Source organism: Ranitomeya variabilis, chromosome 1, assembly GCF_051348905.1.
Source record: "Ranitomeya variabilis isolate aRanVar5 chromosome 1, aRanVar5.hap1, whole genome shotgun sequence".
Classification (NCBI taxonomy): domain Eukaryota; kingdom Metazoa; phylum Chordata; class Amphibia; order Anura; family Dendrobatidae; genus Ranitomeya; species Ranitomeya variabilis.
In genome coordinates, this window is record NC_135232.1 from 319605641 (window position 1) to 319607854 (window position 2214).

The 2214-nt window shown below is 33.4% G+C and overlaps 1 protein-coding gene across 1 annotated transcript; it reads right to left on the bottom strand.

The window, feature by feature from the left end:
- Nucleotides 1-990: 990 nt before the first annotated feature.
- On the bottom strand, nucleotides 991-1956 carry LOC143794896 (olfactory receptor 6B1-like). Its single transcript, XM_077280982.1, has one exon. The coding sequence runs from the start codon at nucleotides 1954-1956 to the stop codon at nucleotides 991-993; it is 966 nt and encodes a 321-aa protein (XP_077137097.1).
- Between the last annotated feature and the right edge of the window lie 258 nt (nucleotides 1957-2214).

Here is a 2214-nt window from a genome sequence, read left to right on the forward strand (position 1 = left end):
ATTTTAGAAAATAATCAATCACGTCAATTATTAGGAAATGTATTAAAATCCAGATGATGTGATTCCAGTGAGTCTACCAATCATTCTGCAATCTGACCTATAAAGCCATGCCTTTTATAGCTCAATGTCATTCATAGGACTTCAAGTGACCAAAAACCTACTCTTCAATAACAAACTCCCCAGTAGAACTAATATTATGAAGCATTGAGTCTTCTAATATTTTATTTATCATTATTCGTCTATGCACATAATTTTTGGGGGGTGTTTCTTTACAGCTTAAGCATTAGCACTCTTATACAGTAATATATTTAGCACTAAAAAATAAAAATAATACTTTATTATAAAGAACTATTTTGGAACAGTATGTTTTCTTTTGGTCACTTCGGTGAATTGACCGACTTTGCATAAAAAGAGCCACAGTGAAGGATGATTTGTAGACTGGGATGACATATTTATTATGAATAATATAATTGTAAATTATAATTGGAAACATGTTTCTCTGAATACATGGAGCCCTTTTTATTTAGGGAATACAAATAACGTGTTTTGACATTGACCACATGTATGAGTGGGCAACTGTGACCAAATAAACAGCAACACACATAGACTTACTGATCGTGAAGGACCAGAGAGCTGAGTCCTCACCCCAACTCTAACAAACCATCCTCACAATTACTACTCCTAAGGTCCAATGACCTAAACATTTTGTACACTATATTCACGCTGTAAATAAATTCACTAAACTGAGTGCCGGATTCTTGGACTTTTTATGATCCCCCACCCCAACAGCCTATTCTTATGATCGACCATTAAAAATGTTTTTTTTTTTTAAAAACATAATTGATATACAATATTTTGCATAATTGTTTTTATTTCATTCAACTTTTACTTGAAACAGCATTATACTTAAAATGTGTTATCAAACCTACAGAGAATGAGCAGGCTAAGAATCCTAAAAACAAATTACCCAAAGAATTTATATAATTGTGTTTATTTGATTAAATTTTTACTTTTAGCAGCATTACATTTAAACATTGCAGACAAACTTTTCTTCATATCACTGTTCCTTAAAGTGTAAATCATTGGATTTAGCATGGGAATAAAAAAAGAGTATAAAACAGACAGAAACTTGTTGGAATTAAATGAGTCAATGGCTTGAGGTCTTGCATACATAAATATAGTTGTGCCAAAAAATAAAACTACCACTGTCAAATGGGAAGCACAAGTGGAGAAGGCTTTTGTCCATCTTCGATCAGAAGGAATATTCTTTATAGAGGAAATTATATAGATGTAAGATATTATTATGAGGATTAATGAACTAATCAACACTAACAACGCAGTTATGAAGTCAACCAACTCTACAATGGAAATGTCATCGCAAGAGAGGTGAATGACTGGTGAAATATCACATAAGTAATGGTTAATTATGTTGGATCCGCAAAAGTTAAGCTGTGTTATCAAACCTATAGAGAATGAGCAGGCCAAGAATCCTAAAAACAAACTACCCAAAGTAAGGATCCAACACATCTGGCTGGTCATAATACTGTTATAAAGTAAAGGGTTACAAATGGCAAGATATCTGTCATAGGCCATAGCAGCCAACAAGAAGCATTCAGAACACCCAATAGAAAGAAAGAAGTATAATTGCATCATGCAATCATATAGAGATAAAATAATATTATTCCCTGTTGAAAGACCACTTAACATTTTTGGTACAGTGACAGAGACATAAACTGTTTCCAACCATGATAACTTGTTAAGAAAAAAGTACATGGGCTTGTGAAGCTTTGGATCCCACATTGAAATGACAATGATTGCTACATTTTCCAAAATTGTGAATATATAAGCAATAGAAAATATTACTGCAAGTAGAGTTTTAACTCCTGGACTAACTTGGAAGCCAAGCAAAATAAAATGTGTTGCATTTAAGCTACTGATATGTTCAGTAGAGAGCATGCTGAGCCTGTGTGATATAAAAAAACAAACAAATTGACTTCCTTCGTGTTTTAAATCTCAAACTCTGAAGGACTGACAAGGAGACGCTCAAAATGGCAGCTTTAAGAAACCATTAAGGCTGCCGTCACACTAGCAGTATTTGGTCAGTACTTTACATCAGTATTTGTAAGCCAAAACCAGGAGTGGGTGATAAATGCGGAAGTGTTGCATATGTTTCTATTATACTTTTCCTCTATTTGTTTCACTCCTGGTTTTGGC